Source organism: Phyllopteryx taeniolatus, chromosome 14, assembly GCF_024500385.1.
Source record: "Phyllopteryx taeniolatus isolate TA_2022b chromosome 14, UOR_Ptae_1.2, whole genome shotgun sequence".
NCBI lineage: Eukaryota > Metazoa > Chordata > Actinopteri > Syngnathiformes > Syngnathidae > Phyllopteryx > Phyllopteryx taeniolatus.
Window position 1 is genome coordinate 21,173,306 of NC_084515.1, and position 21,146 is coordinate 21,194,451.

The following is a 21,146-nucleotide window of genomic DNA, read 5'->3' on the forward strand; positions in this document are numbered from 1 at the left end:
TGCATTGTTCACATTGACATTAAAGAATCTGATCCATGTCACACTGGGCAAAAAAATCCGAATTGACCTGCAGTGTGAACATAGCCTAAAACACATTAACGGCAATACTTGTGTTGAATGACAGTTCTGGCAGTGAATGGAGATTCTTGTGATAGGCATGGTGTTGCGAAATATTCATTGGTTGTTGGGCCATGTACCTTTAACTGGAAATGCAGGACAACATGACACTGTAATTTATGTTAAAGAGTCAAAAAGGATTTTCATGCAACAGTGACAATTGCGATATAAATTAAAAGCGCCAGAGATTGTGCAAAACGGGGGAACTGGTTTGTATACTGCTCTGCTCTGGATGAAACCATCTCGTGGTGTGTTGCTTATTAATGCAACGACACATCCCAGGGATGCTGATGAGAGATAATACAACAAACTATTTCTGGGAAAAGGCAGACACACATGCATGAAGAGTGCCGTGAGAGGGAGTGAGCAAAAGCCGCTCTCTTTTCACTGAGCAGTGTGAGAGAACACAGAACAGCCGCTGGATGTGTTAACGAAGCTCTGTGTCAGTCACATTCTCTTAGTCGTCCTCTATTTGTCCCTATTGCATCTCTATTTCACTGTTCTGGATGTATGTCTCTCCCATCTCTTTCACTGCCTTTGGGTGTGTCAATGTGCCAGCCAATGGAGGGCATGTTCTGATAAACAGTGCTCTTCTTGCCTACAAGGTCTGTTTTAATGCTAATCAATTTTGCAGAAATTTCTCCTGGCCTACTTATGGTTTCGCAGCCCTCAGCTCCCTCCTTTAAACCCCGCTATTCGCAACTTTTAACTGGACATTTCTTTTCCCCATGCAATGTTTCATCTCTTTTCTCTCATTTGTTTCTCTCTTCTCTACATCTTTCCATTCATAATTTCCATTTCTCTCAACTTCAAATGATTCTTTTTCTTGTACAGACACCCCTCCCGGTTTCCTGTGTCGTCCTTTCTCCTCAAAATGTCTCTCTTTTCTTTTCACTTTTCCTCTTTATTTCTTCACTCACGCAATTATTTGTTTCGCTTTAATGTACCCTCAACGTTCGTTATTCCATATGATTAGTATTTGCCACTGTCTTTTCCTTTACCTCCAAATTTTCCGCACCTTTATCTTTATCTTGGGTTCTTTTTCTTCCACACCAATTATTTTGTCTATTCCCCACTTTTCCTGACACATGTATTAAACCAGTATGAACCTGCATCCCCGTATAGGTGAAGGATATAATCCTGCACCTTTCTCACACACCTTCTTTCCATTCACAGCATTACAAATGTAATCGCTTGTGGATGTACTCGGGTGGGTGGATGCTGAGCGCATAGTGGTTAGAGCACGGCTTCCAATGGAGTTTAGATGGAATGAATAAAGTGAGCACTTTGAGAGGATGGCGATGCAATGCCTTGAGGTAAGGAATCTGTGTTGTGCAGGATAGTTTTCCTTCACATCGTGAACGGGTACTGCGAAACAGCTGATTGTTTCAACCGGACTCCAAAAGGCCCTGGTATATGCCCACATGGGAAATGGCAACATATGGAGGGCGGGTACAAGAGGAGAGGAATGAAGTAAGGAAGGAAATAACCAAGGAGGGAAGAATGTGTAAAGCAGAGATAGAGGGCAAGGAGATTAGAAAAGCCCAAGGGACGGAAGAAAGGAAGCAGTTGCAAGATGTGTGCTTTTTGGGAAGATATACATTTATACAGCGGCACGGTGGCCGACTGGTTAGAGCGTCAGCCTCACAGTTCTGAGGTGCGGGGTTCAATCCCCGTCCCCGCCTGTGTGGAGTTTGCATGTTCTCCCCGTGCCTGCGTGGGTTTTCTCCGGGCACTCCGGTTTCCTCCCACATCCCAAAAACATGCATTAATTGGAGACTCTAAATTGCCCGTAGGCATGACTGTGAGTGCGAATGGTTGTTTGTTTCGATGTGCCCTGCGATTGGCTGGCAACCTGTTCAGGGTGTACCCCGCCTCCTGCCCGATGACAGCTGGGATAGGCTCCAGCACGCCCGCGACCCTAGTGAGGAGAAGCAGCTCAGAAAATGGATGGATGGATATACATTTATACGTGGTGACGAAGAATATAGTGATCCGTTACGTCAACACACCTGGGATATGCAGATGGAAGCAGAGAAGGGGGAGCAAGTGAGAGGATGATGCAGGTTGAAGAAGAGAGGAGTCGGAGATTCAAGCCTTGGAGGATTCAAAAGCATCAGGTGAGGAAGAGCTCTGTGGGAGCTCACAGACAACTCTGCGGGCTCAGTAGGATCAATGTGAGCAGAATATGCAAATGTACGGAGATGGAGGAAGAAGGTTAGCGGGAACAATTGATGGGATGGAAATACGGAATACAAGGATAAGAGCTCAGCAATAAGCCAAATTAGATAAAAAGGATAATTTAATGGCCTAATTTCCCAGACCTGCATGGGTTGTTTGTTTTTCTGACGACAGTATTGCCATTGTATTTGGGTCGTTTTTGTTGTTGTTAGCTTCTTAGGTTATTTTAGGTTCATATTTAAATGAATGTTCATGTTTTAGTTGACTCTTTTGATGCCCCTGGTTGGTTATCATTTTTAAGATTAACTTGGATTTACTGTCAGCGGTTGTCAGACCTGCCCGGCTCCCTGTGTTGCGCCAATGAGCATCATACCATATTTATATCCTACAAACTCTTTTTTTAACAGGTCATGATAAGATTTAGATTGAGGGGTGGAAAAAATGAATCTCGGTCCAACTCGTGAATGATTAATGAACTGATTAAGAATATGTCTTCCCTCACCTAGGACCTGTTTGTCAACTTAGCTCCTAGGATCATTGGGACACACAAACCCCTCCACCACGACAGGGTGACGGCTCAAGGAGGGGGCTGGATAAATTGTGTGAAAATCTTTTAAGCTCACAATGCACACCACAGTAATAATAATTTTTAAAAAACGTGTAATTTTACTCAGTTTATTCCCAATGTTCGCGTACATTCCATCCTCTTCTAGTATTTGTTTAATCATGTACTCTGTTGCTGCGATCACATTCCAAAGTAGACACTGTGGTTTGGGGAGGCAATTAATCACACTAGTTAACACAGGAGGTAAAATGTAGTACAGGTACACAAGATGTCTCTTTAATTCACTGACTGACTATTACCCAGGAGCTTTAGGAACCCTCTGGTTAAATCATATTAGGATAAAGGTTGTTCGAGACTTTTTTTTTTGTAAAAATACTTTTAATGAAGTGTAGTTTCTATACATTTTTCAAAGATTAGTTTTAAATTGTGTGAAAGTTCAAGAAAAAAAAACTAATTGTTTAAAGATAATTATTTTCTGCTTTCGCTTGAAGTGTGAGCAGATGGTCTCTGGAGAGATTGCACTTACAGGAAAAAAAAAAAAAAGTGACAACTTAGTTTGAACAACAACACTGTCTAAGTTTTTGAGACAGCTTCCCTGTACGGAGGAGCATTTTGTTTGCCACAATTCTGTTTTCGGTGACGGGGTTGACAGCCATCACAGTTTCAATCACACATCTTCTTCTCCTTTGGGCTTGTCCCGTTAGGGGTCGCCACAGCGCGTCATCCTTTTCCACGTAAGCCTATCTCCTGCATCCTCCTCTCGAACACCAACTGCCCTCATGTCTTCCCTCACGACATCCATCAACCTTCTCTTTGGTCTTCCTCTCGCTCTCTTGCCAGGCAGCTCCATCCTCATCATCCTTCTACCAATATACTCACTATTTCTCCTCTGGACGTGTCCAAACCATCCAAGTCTGCTCTCTCTAACTTTGTCTCCAAAACATCTAACCTTGGCTGTCCCTCTGATGAGCTCATTTCTAATTTTATCCAACCTTGTCACTCCGAGAGCGAACCTCAACATCTTCATTTCCGCCACCTCCAGCTGTGCTTCCTGTTGTCTCTTCAGTGCCACTGTCTCTAATCCGTACATCATGGCTGGCCTCACCACTGTTTTATAAACTTTGACCTTCATCCTAGCAGAGACTCTTCTGTCACATAACACACCTGACACCTTCCTCCAGCCGTTCCAACCTGCTTTGACCCGTTTCTTCACTTCCTGACCACACCCACCATTGCCCTGGAAGTTTGACAAGTATTTAAAGTCCTCCACCCTTGCTATCTCTTCTCCCTGTAGCCTCACTCTTCCCCCTCCACCCCTCTCATTCATGCACGTATATTCTCTTACTTTGGCTAATCTTCATTCCTCTGCTTTCCAGTGCATGCCTCCATCTTTCTAACTGTTCCTCCACCTGCTCCCTGCTTTCACTGCAGATCACAATGTCACACTGCAGATCACAATGTCATCTGCGAACATCACGGTCCATGGGGATTCCAGTCAATTGAGTCTGTCAATTGACTGTCTGTTGTCGTACTAGAGCGGCTCCAATTACCGGAGACAAATTCCTTGTGTGTTTTTTGGACATACTTGGCAAATAAAGATGATTCTGATTGTGTGGCTCATCAACTTTATTCTTCTATAGTTCCCACCGCTCTGCACATCACCTTTGTTCTTATAAAGTGGCACCAGCACACTTTTCCTCCATTCCTCAGGCATCTTCTCACGCGCTAGAATCCTATTGAACAAGCTGGTCAAAAACTCCACAGCCACCTCTCCTAGACGCTTCCATACCTCCACAGGAATGTCATCAGGACCGACTGCCTTTCCATTTTTCATTCTCTTTAATGCCTTTTAAACTTCCCCCTTACTAATCATTGCCACTTCCTGGTCCACCACACTTGGCTCTTATGCTCTCCCTTCTTTTTAATTTTCCTCATTCATCAACTCCTCCAAGTATTCTTTCTATCTATCTAGCACACTACTGGCACCAGTCAAGATATTTCCATCTCTATCCTTAATCACTCTAACCTGCTGCACATCCTTCCCATCTCTATCCATCTGTATGGCCAACCTGTATAGATCCTTTTCTCCTTCTTTAGTGTCCAACCAGGCATACATGTCATCATATGCCTCTTGTTTGGCCTTTGCCACCTCTACCTTTGCCCTATGTCGCATCTCAATGTATTCCTTTCGCCTCTCCTCGGTCTTCTCTGTGTCCCACTTCTTCTTAGCTAACCTTTTTCCTTGTATGATTTCCTGTACTGTGAGGTTCCTCCTTTTCTCCTTTCCTTCCAGAAGTACTCTCCTGCCTGCCTCTCTGATCACCTTGGCTGCCGCGGTCCAGTCTTCTGGAAGCTCCTGTCTCACCTCTTCCCGAAAAGCTGCACAACACTCGTCCTGTCTCAGCTTCCACCACATGGTTCTCTGCTCTGCCTTTGTCTTCCTAATCTTCCTCCCCACCACCATAGTCATCTTACACACCACCATCCTATGCTGTCTAGCCACACTCTCCTCTACCACTACCTTACAGTCGGTAACCTCCTTCAGATGACATCGTCTGCACAAGAGGTAATCCACCTGCGTGCTTCTACCTCCGCTCTTGTAGGTCACCCTATGTTCCTGCCTCTTCTGGATAAAAGTGTTCACTACAGCCATTTGCATCCTTTTTGCAAAGTCATCCACCATCTGTCCCTCCAAGATCCTTTCCTGGAAGCCGTACTTAGCCATCACTTCTTCATCACCCCTATTTCCTTCACCAACATGTCCATTACAATCTGCACCAATCACGACTCTCTCTCTGTCTGGGATGCTCAGAACTACTTCGTCTAGCTCCTTCCAGAATTTCGCTTTCACCTCTAGGTCACATCCTACCTGTGGGGCATAGCCACTAATCACATTATACATAACACCCTCCATTTCAAGTTTAAGCCTCATCACTCGATCTGATACTCTTTTCACCTCCAAGACATTCTTAGCCAACTCTTCTTTTAAAATAACCCCGACTCCATTTATCTTCCCAGCTACACCATGGTAAAATAATTTAAACCCTGCCCCTAAACTTCTAGCCTTACTGCCTTTCCACCTGCTCTCCTGGACACACAATATATCAACCTTTCTCCTAATCATCATGTCAACCAACTCCCGAGATTTTCCTGTCATAGTCCCAACAATGAAAGTCCCCACATTCAGTTCTAGGCTCTGTGCTCTGTGGTGACCTAATATACTGTAACATACAAGATTAACGTTTTGAAACAAATTATTGAAATAAATGGACTTTCCCTAAATTTTCAAAGTTTTTGGCACATACTGTACCTGTAGTGGCCCACTTGAGATCAAATTGGGATGAATGTGGCTTGCGAACTAAAAAGAGTTTGACGCCCCTGAAAGGGCTTGTAGCCAGTCACAGGAAGGAGTCATGCCATATCACCCGCCAAAACATTTTGTTTAACTGTTTGTTTGGGTCATTTCAGTGCACAGTCACAATTGCTGCTGGCGTCTCTCAGAGCAGTTTTCCGAGTCTGCTGTCCCAAGTTTTAAACACAATAATGCGCAGGATGGGCCGATACAACCAATTACCATGCATTTGGGACATATCACAGCGACCCAACAGCATCCTGTTAGAGTGAACATGCAATTTAAAGTGCCTGCTATTAGGGATCTTAGTAAATCAGGCCCTAAGTGGGGTTTAAAAGGACAATAAGAATGTGTTGAACAGCAGGTCATATTCTACAAATAGTACACACCTTTTAGCATGCTGTACCCACACCCATCTAAATAGGGTTTTCACCCTCTTTTTAAACAACATACATACTTGCAGATTTCCTAAAATATTTACAATTTAGGACAAGTTCTTTTTTTATAATGTTATCTTCAGGCTTTTCATACTTTAATTTTAAAAATACATTTTATTTGAATTAAAAATACAGTCAGACAATACAGTCTATTACATCTGAAACAATGGACATATCTACGCGTGTAGAAAAATTCCCTGCTTTAAATGATGATGATGATGATGATGTAGTAGCAGTCATGATTGTCACATTGCTAGAGCAATGTGCAGTAAGCCAACACAAGAGATTAGCCCCTTAAAAGACTTTCATTTTAAAAGTTTAGAAACGCAATGTTACTTGACTTAGAACTATTAACTGAGTCATAAAAATGTGTGCCGAGGTCCTCACAACAAGATCCCGTGAATAGGAACTGTTTTCACCACCCCCTAACATGGAATACATAAGGATGAATCAGGTACACAATCAGTCCCACAATATTATCCTCAAGTGGACTATCAGAACAAAAGAAAACCTTATGGATCAAAGCAAGTGCAGTGCTAATTCACATATTGTATCTTTATGAGCTGCATTCAGTGGCATTGTATCGCTGTGAACAAGAACGAGCAGCAATCTATTCTGCATAGACAAGTGGTGCCAAACAAATTACCGTGTTGACTGCTTAATTCTCGACATAGAAAATGGCATACATTATGTGCGATCATTGTTACAATGCAGAATGAATGACAATGCCTCAACATCAAAACACACACAGCTCCGTAATGTGACTTGACTGCAGAGAGAAATGGAACCGACAGATTGCAAAGCTGGCAATGTTGCTCATCATTTCAGACATTTGTGAAGACAATTGAGACTCCGATGGATTTATCACTAAGACGTCCCAGCTGACTTGACAGATTTTCTCAACTCTTTTTTCTCAACTCTGTTCTTTCCACTTCTCAGAACTAGAAAACTATCTCTAGGACAGTATATAGACAATACTCACTATTTTAAATAAACTAGGAAACTGTGTAATGAGTTCGCCAATTACCTGAATGATTATGCGGTAAAAGGGGGGGGGGGGGGGGGGGGGGGGGAAGAGCCATGTTACTTTCGTCAGGCTTTCTTTCATGAATTGTTTATCAGAAGCATATTTTGGTCGGATTCTGTACAAAAAGCAACGCATTTAATTCTAAAAAAAAAAAAATATTCTAATGCAGTATTTTCTCTCTTTTTTATTTTCTTTCAAGCTTTCCTACATAGCATTGTTCCGTTTTGGTATTACCAAGCATTGGCCACCTTCTGTTATGCAGCACAAGCATTAATCCTAAATCTCATCTGCTTCACCGCAATGATTTCTGCTACTTAAATTGAGTCTATCGAGCTGACTTTAAGTTAAAAGTTTTGGGAAAAAATATTCTGCCAAAGTCACCAAATTTGACTTTGGAGGTTCCATGGTTTTAGTGCTATTGTTTTTGTTTTTGTTTTTTTCATTTTAATAAAAAATGCAAATAAAAAATAGAAATAGAATAGAATAGAATGCCTTTATTACATTGTTTAGTGAAAATAAAATAAAACTGGGGTTAAAACAAATATTTAAAAAGAATAATAAAATCATATTAATAATGACAAGCATAGTCTACTTGCAGGATCAATCTGCTAACGGCTCGAGAGTTTCTCAATCACCGTGACGGGAGCTTCATGACGTAGTGGCTGGCTTGGCCCGGAGCTAAGCAGCGATGGAGACGCACCTTTGACCGCCACAGACTCTGTGATGGTGAAACTGTCTCGTCGAATGTCAACTTTCATCTCCTTTGGAGTTCCGGGTCACTGGGAAACGTGTGAAAACTCCAAACCGAATCGAATTACTGAACATAGTGCGCGGCACACAGCAGTGTTGGCGGGAGGAGCAATCTCCTCGTCTTTGAAAAGTAAAAACCTTTGATGCCATTTCAACCTCGAAAGGTACTTGCACAAAACTATTGAACGTACCAACTACACAACCCTATATTAGAACACTTTTAACGACAGAGGTTATTTTTCAGTAAGATGGTGTCCCAGTAGCTTGTCAACATTGTGAAAGCGGAAACTGTCATGCAATTTTTCCCATTTTGCATCAGATTCATGTATTACTCTTACATACTAAGTAGGGCTGTAACTATTGAATCTTTTTCGAACTGATTATCCTGGAGATATTTCGTCGAGTAATCGCTGACCCCTCCCCCCCAATTTTTTTTTCTCCCAAATTAAAATTTTGTCTGTTTTTTTTTACTTGCGGCACGGTGGACGACTGGTTAGAGCGTCTGTCTGTCTTACAGTTCTGAGGATCGGGGTTCAATCCCTGGCCTCGCCTGTGTTCTCCTCGTGCCTGCGTGGGTTTTCTCCGGGCACTCCGGTTTCCTTCCACATCCCAAAAACATGCATGGTAGGTTCATTGAAATCTCTAAATTGCCCGTAGGTGTGAATGGTTGTTTGTTTGTATGTGCCCTGCGATTGGCTGGCAACCAGTTGCGGGTGTACCCCGCCTACTGCCCGATGATAGCTGGGATAGGCTCCAGCACGCCCGCGACCCGAGTGAGGAGAAGCGGCTCATTTTCTGTTTGTCTGTTCTATCATATATTTTATCTGTGCAATAGCATCAAATGCTATTGCACATGCTTCACTTCTCTCACAGAAAATAAGGTTAAACAATATACTTATCTACAGAGACACTTATAAGTTTTAAATGACATCATTGAAGCATGTCCTACCTGTTATGTGATATTGCTGAAGTAGAGCATTGTCTGAATTACTTTGAAAACGTTTTTAAAAACATAGTTTAAAGTGTCAAGGAATAAAGCAACATAACAAATGAGTGACTATCATTGTCAAAGTTAAACACAACAACATTTTTTGTAATTCAAATAAATATAACACCTCTTTTCAACACATTTTAGTCAAACAATGCAACAGTGGTTAAATCAGAGTGTAAATGGTAAACTGTTAAATACGTGTGCAAAACAATTCCCTGCTGGTAAGCAAACAGGACAGTTGCTGCTAATCTTAGGTATGCGAGATTTGTGTCGGTGATGTTTGTCTTTATTGCTCTTCCTCATTGCCTTCACCTCAACGCTTACGAACTCCTGAAGCGAACTCCTTCTTTGTCAAAATTACATCATGTAAGAACATAAATAAGACACCTTTTTTTTCATGGCTGCCAGCAGTGTAATCGCACCTACATATTCGCACGCACCTATGTGTTGGAGGTTGGTAAATAGCTGACAAGCGACTTGGTGCAGCAGAGATTGGAAAACGAGGTCAGAGCATTTCTTTCGAGACAGAAAGTCACGATGATGCAGACAGAGATGGTGACAAATTCATCCATCCATCTATCCCTTTTCCATATTGCTCATCTTGTTCAAGGTCATTCGGAATCTGGAGCCTATCCCAGGTGATTAAGGATGTGAGGTAGGTTAAAGTCTGGACTGATCACCTGTCAATCATAGGTATGATAGCTATCACCCTTTATTGCTCAGTGACTGTTTTTCTCAATGTCTTCATGTCTCAAAAGTGTTCTCTGTCAAAGTATGTGTCAATACTGTATACAAAATATTTTCAAATGTCTTTGATGTTCCAATTGTGGGGGACAACATTCTTGCTAGAGGTATCTAATCAAAATCCAGTGTTGTTTTTAGATTGGTTCACAAACAAATTCTCATTGTGTAAGAAATCTTTTGATTGCTGACTGCATTTGGTCTTTCAAGACTGCACATACACACGCACGCACCTTCCCTTTGTTTGACTATAATATAATTTAAACCTCATATTTAAAATGTTCCAAAAGGTCAACTTTTAAAATGTGCCGTTGGTTGGGTTTGGGAAATGGTGGTGGGAATTTAACCTTCCATGTTTTTAATTTTGCGAAGGAAAAACAACTCACAGTCTCTTGACCTCAAAAGCAGTGAGTCACTTTTTGGAGATATCAAAGTTCATGTAAGACAACCAAAGAATTTACAGGCCCTGGGGGCTTTTTGCCAGCAAGAATGGAAATGGGCAGCTTTACCACTTGAAAAAGCCAAGGAATGTCAAGGAATAAAGCAACATAACAAATGAGTGACCATCTTCCTCAAAGTTAAACACAACAACATTTTTTGTAATTCAAATAAATATAACACCTCTCTTCAACACATTTTAATCAAACAATGCAACAGTGGTTAAATCAGAGTGTAAATGGTAAACTGTTAAATACGCGTGTAGAACAATTCCCTGCTGGTAAGCAAACAGGTAAGCAAAAAGCCAAGGAAAAAACCATTGAGCCGTGGCCCAATGGTTACGATCTTCGTGGGCGACCTAGGTGCAAGACCCCCGGACTCACGGCTGTGGTGTCCTTGAGCAAGACACTGATTCTGAGATGCCTTATAGTTTAATTTGAATCCCATTCAAAATAAAATGTGTTTTTCCCGATCATTCAAGTTTTCTTATATTCAAACCAACTGCAAAACATCCACATCCTTTCCATCTGTTTAGCATATTGTGTATGTCAAGAAACTACCACAGTCAGGTCACTGCAACCTTTAGGGGGAGTGTAGGCATTGACAAGCAACTACTATATACAATAAAAACAGGAACTACAACTACACATAATAAGAGAGAAAAATAACAAAACATGCCTTACTACATAAAGCTTCATAGTTACTTGGTCCCTTTTTATACATTTGGAATGAAAGTTATTTTCTCTGTTGAGGTTGTGGTTCTTTTAGGTCACACTGCCATCATGTATTCATGGGAATTCACAAGAGCTTTTCTGTTTTGTTCTCGACCAGCTCATGCAACTTTTTGAAATGGGAATGAGAAGCCTGAAATCATATAACCCAGATATGCACTGCTTCAGAGCACTTCAATGACAAAAAAAGATGAATATCACAAAGAGCTGTTTTCAGAAAAGACGAGCAGTTTTTCTCTGACGTCTGTTTTCTGTGACTTAAAGAAAGTACTATTTCTATATTAATAATATATATTTATTTACCAGCCAAATAAAAGCCTACAAAGCTAAAAAGGAAGAAATGGTCAGCCTGTCCATCACTGAATACGAAAGGAGGCTGGCTGCAGTCAGGCAGTTCTCATATTTGGAGCAAAGGGTGAGGACGTGGATCATCAAACTCTCCTGTGACCTCATTACTGCTTCCAAAAGGCCGGGACGTTTGCAAGATGTCAGATGGGGATTAAGAAATATAACTGATTTCAGCTCTGCCCAATGAAATCTATTAATTTTCCTCAAAACAGATACCCCACTTTTGACTGAAACATGTTTGACTTTGGTTTTGATATTTCACAAACTGCAGAAATATTCTAAAGGTATGCCTGCCTTGATGTCTGCGTCATGGTGTCAATTTACAAGTCCAGCTGTGAGATTTTGAAAACTGTTTGTCTCGATTTGAAGCCAAACAGCATGAAATGTGATCAATAACAACAACAATAAGCAATTGATCTGCCCAGACTTAAAGTTTAAACAATCCCAAATGCATCCTCCAGAAAAATATTAAATCCAAGATTTTTCTGTTTTTATTGGCCATTTCTGAATTGGAACTTAGTTCATTCTATGTTGTGACATAATCCCTAACATCGCTCCGTCGCTTAATACATTTAACATTAACATCCGTAAACTAATTAGATAATTGTAGGTGGGTAGAGTAGCCAAACATTGTACTCAAGGAAGAGTACTGTCATTTGACAATAATGTGACTCAAGTAAAAGTAAGAAGTAGCCCTCCAAAAAATGACTTTACTTAAGAGTAAAAAGTACACAGTGAAATAATTACTCAGGTACTGAGTAAATAGTGAGTAACTTCTTTTATTTTTAACCACAGCATGGACATCAATTTAAAAAAATTACAGTCAAAAGTACAAAAAAAACTTACTGCAATTTACTGCACGATGTTTTCTCAAATTATAAGTGAGCTGAAATATCCACATTTGGGCAGACAGTGCCAGAAAAATACATGAAACCTGTCGTTTTTGTTAGTCTAAATGTAAACACAAGTAGCGCGCCGTTGCCTTCATGGTAACGACGACCTTCTCAACATGGCCGACACATAGGCACGACAATCAGCAGTGCTGGCTTACCTAGTGTTAATACCTATTCCCAGGAAGCTCAATGGAAGACCTTTTGTGAGGTCATGTGACTTTCTAGTATCGTTTGATTGGTGAAGTTGACTTAAACGTCACTAGCGCTACAAATTGATTGGCACAAAAAGCGCCCAATGCGGAAGTCGAAGTCGTAGTCTCGCGCATGAAATAGATGATAAATAAGCAATAATTGAAAAATGAAAGTAGCGAGCGACATTTAGATCATTGAAACGGAGTCAAAGTACCGATACTTCTTCATAGCAGAAGCGGCGGAAGTGTTTTTTCCGGTCTCGTCAGCTCCTGTGACTTATCCAAAGCAGGTCCCGAGGGCACAGGCGGAACTTCAGGCCGATGCGCTCGCATATTAGTCCGCCGCGGATTAATAATCAGAAATTAAATCTGTATGTGGCTGGTGGATGTGTGGAATGGATCTAGCTCCCAGTGTCCAAGGAGTACGAAACAGCCTATGACGACTGAGACTGCGACGCAACAATCTGCTGCAAACAAAGCATGTTTGCAGCATTTTATCAGAATTTAGTACTTAGAAATATTACGTACACCATTTCTTATAAGACAATTAGATCAATGGTAATTCATTATTCAAAGTCTCTTGTAACACATTTTAAATAATAGGCTATAGCTTTCAATGTGCAAACCTACATTTAAACCCTCATCCACGCCTTCATTAGATCCTGTCTGTACAATTGCAAACAGTCTCCACCTAGGGTCTACCTACAAAAACCACAGAAACGCCAATACATCCAGAACTCTCCCACATGCCTATTCACACGTACTCGGACCTGAAATCACTTTATCCCTACCTTCCACAAGCTCCACTGGCTCCACTTCAAAATCCTCCACCTGACCTACAAAGCCCTACATAACCTGGCCCCACTCTACCTGACACCCTGTGCTCCACTAATGCACTAATCCTGTCCCCTCCCATCTGGACGAAACACAAATCCTGGGAGGACAGGACCTTCTCCATTGCTTCTCCCACCACCTGGAACACACTATCTAAAGCCATCCGGATCCATGTTCCCAAAAATGCACGAAAGATTATACTATATACGGTAATGCGGAGTAGACTTTTTGGATAAAACATTATATATGGTTGCACTGACCATTATGTAGGTTCATCCAATTCATGCTAACACACACTTTCAACTACACTGTAACACAAACCTTAAATTCACTACTGCTTGAATGACTGAGTATTTACTATGCGTTCCTTGATGATCGATCATAAATGCTCACAAATGACACAAAGAGCTGTCTTAATCCACAAAGCAAAATGTGTGTTCAAACCGACCTTTGCTGATGTCCTGGTACTCGAGCCACAGTTGTCTCTGAACCTGTTTGTTGGGGTACCAAATAGTACAGGACTCTTGAAACCCATACATGGCCTCCTGTGCATAGTGGTTTCCGAATTCCTTTAGGATTGATGCAAAGTCGCCCCGCTCCGTTGCTCCATCCAGTGAATGGATGGCTGAGCTGAAGGCTAAGAAGAAAATGGGAAAGATAAATCGATTGAATGAAAACAAAAAAATACAATAAACATATTGTTAATCATTTAGATTGTTTTTTTAACACGCAAATTATATTAAATTAACCCAGATTAGCCTTATATTTTTTCTTTCATTTTAATATATCAAAGTAGAAGAGGAATCTGTTTGTGTCCCTGTATCACATTTATTTTTTGATGTTAGATGACCATTTATATATTGTTTTCATTCTTTTAATTTGAAGGGGGCATATTTTGCCAAACCAACTTTTTCTAGTATTTAGGATGTAATATTGGCTTTATGGTGCCTCAGTAAACATGTGAAATATGAATTTAATCGTCCACTCATTGCTGAGTTCCAAACGTTTTTCTGCCGAGAGGCCTGAAATCAGGTCATTCAAATTTCTCGAGCTTATCTACGTCACTAGTGAAGATCTCGGCCTTCCCTTTCCGCTCCCGAGCCAGGACTGTCAACATAATAAACACGTGTGCTCTCACAAGTGGGTCTTCTACAGAGAGGCAACCAATCAGAGGAAAGGGGGCCGTCTTGGCAAAATATGGACAAAGCGGATACAAAACTGGGTCAAACAGAAGTAGCTGTCAGAGGGGCCTTTTCTGGACACTCGTATGACAACATCAAGGTGTTTTTTTCAATGAAATTGATACTTTTATAGTAAATCCATGTTAGAGAGTCACTCTATGGAGGTCTAAATAGCCAAAATATGGGACCTTTAACATATTCCATACTTCTGGCGTTTGAGAGTTACTGACTGCGATGTGGACTTGCATTCAGGGTTTTCTTTAACTGAAGATAAAATGTCCGTTTTAATATTTCAAAAACTCTGCAGAAATGTTCCAAATGTACGCCTTGATGTCTGTGTCAGTTGGTCAACTTTACAGGTGCAGCTGTGAGATTTTGAGAACTCTTTTGTCTTGATTTGAAAACAGACAGCATGAAATGTGATTGAACAATAAGCAATTGATCTGTCGAGACTACAGTTTTAACAATCATTCTAAATGCTTGATCTATGAGTAAGAGTACAAAGTTGGGAGTGTTTTAGATTAATATATGATTTTTCAGAATTGTAGACTAGATTCAAGCTGATGGGTGTGGTCTTCCTCCAGCTTGTCTGTCCCTTAGATATGCCCCCTGGGTATTTAACCTTTGGCTCCCGCCTCTTCTCTCTCGGTTTTTTTCTGTTGTGTCCTGCTTCTCTGCTGTCCTGGCCCTCTAATCTCACCAGCCACGGGGTGGCCACGGCCAGCAGCCTTCCTTTTCTGTTGTCCTTCGGTGCCCCCAGGCGCCACCACGTGTGCAAGCGCCCACCTCAACCAAGCCGGCGGTGCTTTTCCTAGCCACGATCGGTTGGCGGAACCTCAGCAAGAAACTACCGAGATCCCGGTATATATATATATATATATATATATATATATATATATATATATATATATCCATCGATTTTCTGTACCGCTTATCCTCACTATGGTCGCGGGTGTGTGACATTTTTTCTAGAGTCTTCAATTAACCTACCATGTGGGAGGAAACCGGCGTACCCGGATAAAACCCACGCAGGCACGGGGAGAACAGAGAAGTATGAGGCAGATGTGCTAACCAGTTGCACACACACACACACCATGAAGTAGTGGTTGGCATGTGTGACTCACAGTTGAGGTGTCCTGGATTCAAATCTGTGCGTTCTCCCTATGATTGTGTTGATTTTCTCCTCGTACTCCGGCTTACTCCCACATTCATGAGACAAGACATGCAGTTAGGATCACTGAATTTTCTAAATTGCCAATAGATGTGAAAGTGAGTATGAATAGTTGTTTGTTGAAATGTGCCCCGATAATGGCTGCTGACCAGTCCACCGGCAACACTAATGAGGAAATGCAGTAGGTGTGTCGATGGATGAATGAATGGATGGATGGATGTTGAATGTGACACATTGATCAAGAGATCAATATTGCTATGTGCTGAGCCTTGATGGGCAAAAGTGCAACCACGGTTAATCAATATCATTTCCTAAAGATCTGGTATTAATAACACAACTCCCACATGGCTTCTGCTCTTATTTCCCCTCTAAAATTAAATTAGGCATCCACTGAAGTGAGAGACAGCGAGCTTTATGCGGATGAGCAATGGATCGTTTACTTTCAAATGTAAGACCGCTGAAATTGTTACCCCTCTAGTGGCTTTTGAAATATGATGAGCAGAAGAGAGAAATGGCAGAAACAGAGAAGAAGGGCAGAGAATGACTTCTGGATGAACAAATAGAGTATATGTGCCCCCAGTGGCACAACCTATAAACTACAGCATTACCACTGTAAATGCATTAAAGCAGCATCTACCAGTCTCGTCACTCCGCACTATTTGCATACCTGTTGTTGACCAATAGTGGCTACTCATGTGCTTGACAACAATCTGGACCAGTTGCACAATTGTCACTGTTCCAGATTATCGCACTACTAGTCACTTTGAACTGCTGACATTTCCAGAGAACTAGCCGCAACATTTGCATAATTGTCACTGTACCAGATTATTGCACGATTAGTCACTTCAAATCTCTCTGTGTCTCTAAATTGCTTGAGGGCTCTGTATCATTTGCACAATTGTCACTGTATCAGCATTACCACATTACTGGTAACCTTTCATTGCTCAATGACTCTCCATATTGTGTTTTTTATGTCCTGATTCCTGAAAGTATACTTTGTCACAGTGGCTGTCTGTTGTCATACTAGAGCGGCACCAACTACCGGAGACAAATTCCTTGTGCATTTTGGATATACTAAGCAAATAAAGATGATTCTGATTCTTATCCTGTCTTTCCTTCATATTTCAGCTCTCATGTGCCCGTGACACACACTTGTTTGCCAGTGTAACAAATCACCCACTGTTATGATGAGAGGCTAACCTTGTTGACAAACATGACAAACAAATGGCAAATATTGTCAACAGGGCTGAATTTTCCCTCAGAGAATGACAGCCTAGAGTACAACCTCCAGCATAAAAAAAGTACTTTTTTTTTTTAACAAAAGATAATTTATTGTCAAAAGGTGAACGGTTTACCTTGAGATAAGACCCACTGATTGAGTTTGACGTGGTACTGCACAGAGCGAAGACTCCAACGCTGCACAAGGGGGTAGCCAGACACTTCACTGTAGTTCACCATGCCTGCAATGACATAGAATAAACACATGCATTATAATGGATGCCATCCTCAGTATAAGATAAAGAATTGCGAGTGCACTTCACTACTTCTACTACTATAAACCCTTGCAGAGAAACGTCAACGCAAAATCTTCACAATGCACTGGATGCCACAGCTCAGTGCCAGATCACAGCCTTATATATCAGTCTTATTTTACCTAAAGAACTGGAGAGAAATTTCTATATACGTAGATTCATTGGCAGAAGAGAGAGGCATTTTAAATTCATTGATTTAAGATCAAACCAAGGCATAAACGGCAGCTCACCGTCAAATGAAACACACAGGCAATGTCAATATTTAGATATAGGCAGAAAAGGGGTTTTCGGCATAAGATGATAGTGTAAGTTGCCACCCGCTTGGAAAAAAATTAGAAATTCAACATCATTTTACACAACTTGCACATTTCAAATTGGCTGTGCACTTCACATGCTTATCCATTTGCCCTTTTAGCAAAAAAAATAAAAAATAAAATACTAATAACAGTAAGTATTGGAGAGGCCTTAACTATTGTGCAGCGCTGGGTTAACGCACAGACTAAATATGAAGTAGTTGGATGGTGCATGTTGTACTTGCAACTTGTTGTATTTACTGAGTTACTTTGAGAGGATTTGCAACATTTTTAGGACACCAGAAAAAAATGCAATTCTAAAATTGACCATGCAGGTCGATCTAGATTCAAGCAACGCAAGTTCCAGCCAAATGACTGACAGGTCTCCGTGGCTTACATCACGGATCAGCTGACTGACCCCTCCTGCTTTCTTTAGAAAGCGTGGCATGCGTAGAACTCCACCCTGAAGCACTGTGGTGTCAGTGTAAGAAGATTTCCCTCATTTGCCATATGGTCCACGTGTCTTCACATCTTGCCAGTCTGGCAATGTTTGTACATTTTGTATGGCTTCCCACTGGGACCTGGGGCTGGATTGATCCACACAGCTCTGACTGCTTCCCTGACTTCTGTCGGGGTCAGCTCTTTTGTGTTGAACTGGGTGGAGGACGTAGGTGGTGGGTCCTAGTGCACTTCTGCCCCAGCATCCAAAAGGATTTGCTATAAATGCGGCACGCTTTCGAAGCCCTTTCTCTGCCCCTTCTTCTGTGCCACTCAATATGTCGGAGGGAGTTGAGTTTATGTACTTTTGTGAGGCCTGGTCTTTCCTCCTTTGTCTCCTTCCTGTACCGCAGCTCAGAGACTTCAGTTCTACCACGCGGGTTTGGCCAGCAATGTATTTGGCCTTTGGTTGTTTGATGACAAACTTCTCTGCCCTGATACTGATGATTAAGGTGCACATAAACTGAAGTCACAACTCTGCTGGCCCCCATGATGTTACTTCAAGGACAGCGTTCTCATCAAACTGGCGCCATACAGTCCCCTTGTGCAGCAGGACATAAGACCTGACGATGAAGCGCCAATATGCAGAGCTTGGAGGTTCTGGACACTGCGGGGTGGCTATGGGCCCTGGTCCACCAGGATCTCACCAGGGACAGTGCTGGCCACTGCCTCTGTGCGTTGCTTGAGCAGCCCATCCTGCTCTGGTGAATCCTCATACTCTCAGATTCTTGCAGGTTTTGCTGCAAAAACAGATTGCTGTCATCGTAGGTAGTCAGTTGCTCAAGTTGCCTGTCCATTTGGCATCTTTTGGCACTCCTGGATGCTCCATTTTGGAATCTGCAGCTTGGAGCGCTGACCCCTCTGCCCCAGATGTTGTGTCTCCGTGCTGTACATTGTCTCTCCAGTTGTCACCACGCTGTTCGTAATTGTCATTCAGCCTTTCCTGATAAATCGCTGGCCAAGCCAGTCTATAACTAGTTAATGGAAAAAAGTTAAGGGTGTGAAAAGGCCACAGAGCAACACGCAAGGATGACCTTTTATTTATCCCGTTTATCAACATGGCCCATTGACAAACAACTTGCATCTTAATTGCAGATACAACAAATTAAAGCCATACAAATGATTAACATGCACATATGTAAATATAAAATTTTGCTTGGCAGAGTGCATCTCCATTGTGTACCACTGTGTAAGTGACGAATGTATGTTTTAAAAGACAAATCTCACTTTTCAAATCAACAATTATAGATAAAACATGACGTGGAGAAGACGCATGTTAATGAGCACAACCCAGACTTAATTTTTAATCTTCTAACTTTCTCTTGGGTGATGTAAGCACAAATGTCATTTACAGAGGTTTTTAATAAACGGTTGTGAAGCTGGAGTTATTCCGATGGGAGGCCTCGTTTGTTCAAATAAGAGCCAAAAACCCTCATACATATCCTGAACTTCAAGATTATCATCATTTATGCTCGGCCATAAGCGTAATGCTTGAATATAAATAAGATCATCTCTCGTAGCAACTGTGTGCTACTGCAGCTGTGGGATTAAAGCCATATATCACTCTGAATGCCCTCAACATGCTCTGTTGCACACCCAGAAGGTGTCTCGATATTGTTCATAACTGAGACCTATTATATGCTGCAGCCAGATGTGGAAAAAGGCAAGCAACACAGAGGGGTTGAAAAGAGCAGACGTATTGCATGTGCCAAACAAAATATTAAAAAAAGAAGAAAATGGCAAAAATGAACACAGTCTGCCTGAGCGTTAAAAAGAACATGAATTGGAAATGAAGTGTGACTAAAGCTATGGCTATTCATTTAGGCCAGTAAACAGGTCCTCTGGATTGATGCAATGAAAATGCAACATTTGGTGAGAGTCTAACATGACCTAAGAAATTGATAAATAAGTCACTCAGTGTGATATTCCACCATTGTCCTCACCTTCAGCTACATCCATTTATCCCCTCTTATGGGAAGTAGCTCCCCGGAATGACGCATAGAATCCCCGGCGAAAGAGAGAGTACACCACTACATAACCTTCTATTGCTGGCCCCCAGATCCCTTAGTTAAAATGAACAAGTCCAAAACACATTGCACTGCAGCATATTCTTCTTCTTGCTGAAAGGCCTTGTCTCCCTTTTAGCCCTAGGGTGTTCTGCTCTCATTCTCTGGCACAATGATTAATTTGCCTGCACTTCACTTTGCAAACACCCCAAGTTCATAATCTCTCTTCATGTAGACAGTGTAAGGGCCTTGTATAGAAGCGTCTTGGCTTGGGCTCTTCAGTCAATTCCAATATCGATCCATCCACTTTCTATATTGTGCATCCTGTTGAGGGGCACAGGAAACTTGAGCCTATTCCAGGTGACTTTGGGTGAAAAGCGGACTACACCCTGGACCGGTTGCCAGTTAGTCACAGGATACATAAACACCGTCACTGAGTGTGAATTGAACTCACACTACCTACATATACGTCAGGACGGATGGATGGACAGAAGGAAACTGCTTCGTCTAGCTCTTTCCAGAATGTCTCTTTCACCTCTAGCTCACATCCTACCTGTGGGGCATAGCCACTAATCACATTATACATAACACCCTCAATTTCAAGTTGGAGCCTAATCATTCGATCTGATACTCTTTTCACCTCCAAGACATTCTTCGCTAACTCTTCCTTTAAAATAACCCCTATTCCATTTCTCTTCCCATCTACACCGTGGTAAAATAATTTGAAACCTGCCTCTAAACTTCTAGTTTTATTGCCTTTCCACTTGCTCTCCTGGACACACAATATATCAACCTTTCTCCTAATCCTGTCAACCAGCTCGCAAACCTTTCCTGTCATAGTCCCAACATTCAAAGTCCCCACATTCAGT

At 41.7% G+C, this 21,146-nt stretch overlaps 1 protein-coding gene across 9 annotated transcripts in view; it reads right to left on the reverse strand.

The window, feature by feature from the left end:
* astn1 (astrotactin 1) overlaps positions 1–21,146 on the reverse strand; it is a 271,109-nt gene that overhangs the window by 98,715 nt on the left and 151,248 nt on the right. For all 9 annotated transcript variants that reach the window (XM_061796834.1, XM_061796828.1, XM_061796831.1 and 6 more), the window contains exons 16-17: positions 17,304–17,408; positions 14,045–14,233 (exon numbers count right to left, since the gene is read on the reverse strand). In XM_061796834.1, the coding sequence (XP_061652818.1) occupies positions 14,045–14,233; positions 17,304–17,408 (294 nt within the window). The remainder of the gene's footprint in view (positions 1–14,044; positions 14,234–17,303; positions 17,409–21,146) is intronic.